Here is a 222-nt window from a genome sequence, read left to right as displayed (position 1 = left end):
CCGGTCCCGCCCCCTCTTCCCCCCCCGCCGAGCCTCTCCGCGCCTCCTCGGGAATCGCATAGCGAATCGCGGCGGAAACCCAGTCGGAAACGCCGAACAAAAGCAAGAGGCTCAGTACCTGCCCCGTCGTCACCCCGCGGCTCCTTCCAGCAACGCCGTTCATCGCACAGGACGGCAGCGCTCTCCTCTTCGTTTCCCCCTTCCCCCGACCCTGGCTAGAAA

General features: G+C 66.7%; 1 protein-coding gene across 1 annotated transcript in view; it reads right to left on the bottom strand.

Moving 5' to 3' along the window:
* LOC104466940 overlaps nucleotides 1–163 on the bottom strand; it is a gene marked incomplete at its 3' end in the record, with an annotated part of 8,663 nt that extends 8,500 nt beyond the window's left edge. The window contains 2 exon segments of the mRNA XM_010080522.1: nucleotides 1–7; nucleotides 10–163. The exon segment at nucleotides 1–7 is cut by the window's left edge and continues 2,236 nt beyond it. Coding sequence (XP_010078824.1) covers nucleotides 1–7; nucleotides 10–163 — 161 coding nt within the window.
* Between the last annotated feature and the right edge of the window lie 59 nt (nucleotides 164–222).

This window comes from Pterocles gutturalis, unplaced genomic scaffold (assembly GCF_000699245.1).
Source record: "Pterocles gutturalis isolate BGI_N339 unplaced genomic scaffold, ASM69924v1 scaffold21369, whole genome shotgun sequence".
Lineage (NCBI taxonomy): Eukaryota > Metazoa > Chordata > Aves > Pterocliformes > Pteroclidae > Pterocles > Pterocles gutturalis.
This window is presented reverse-complemented; position numbering and strand designations above follow the sequence as displayed.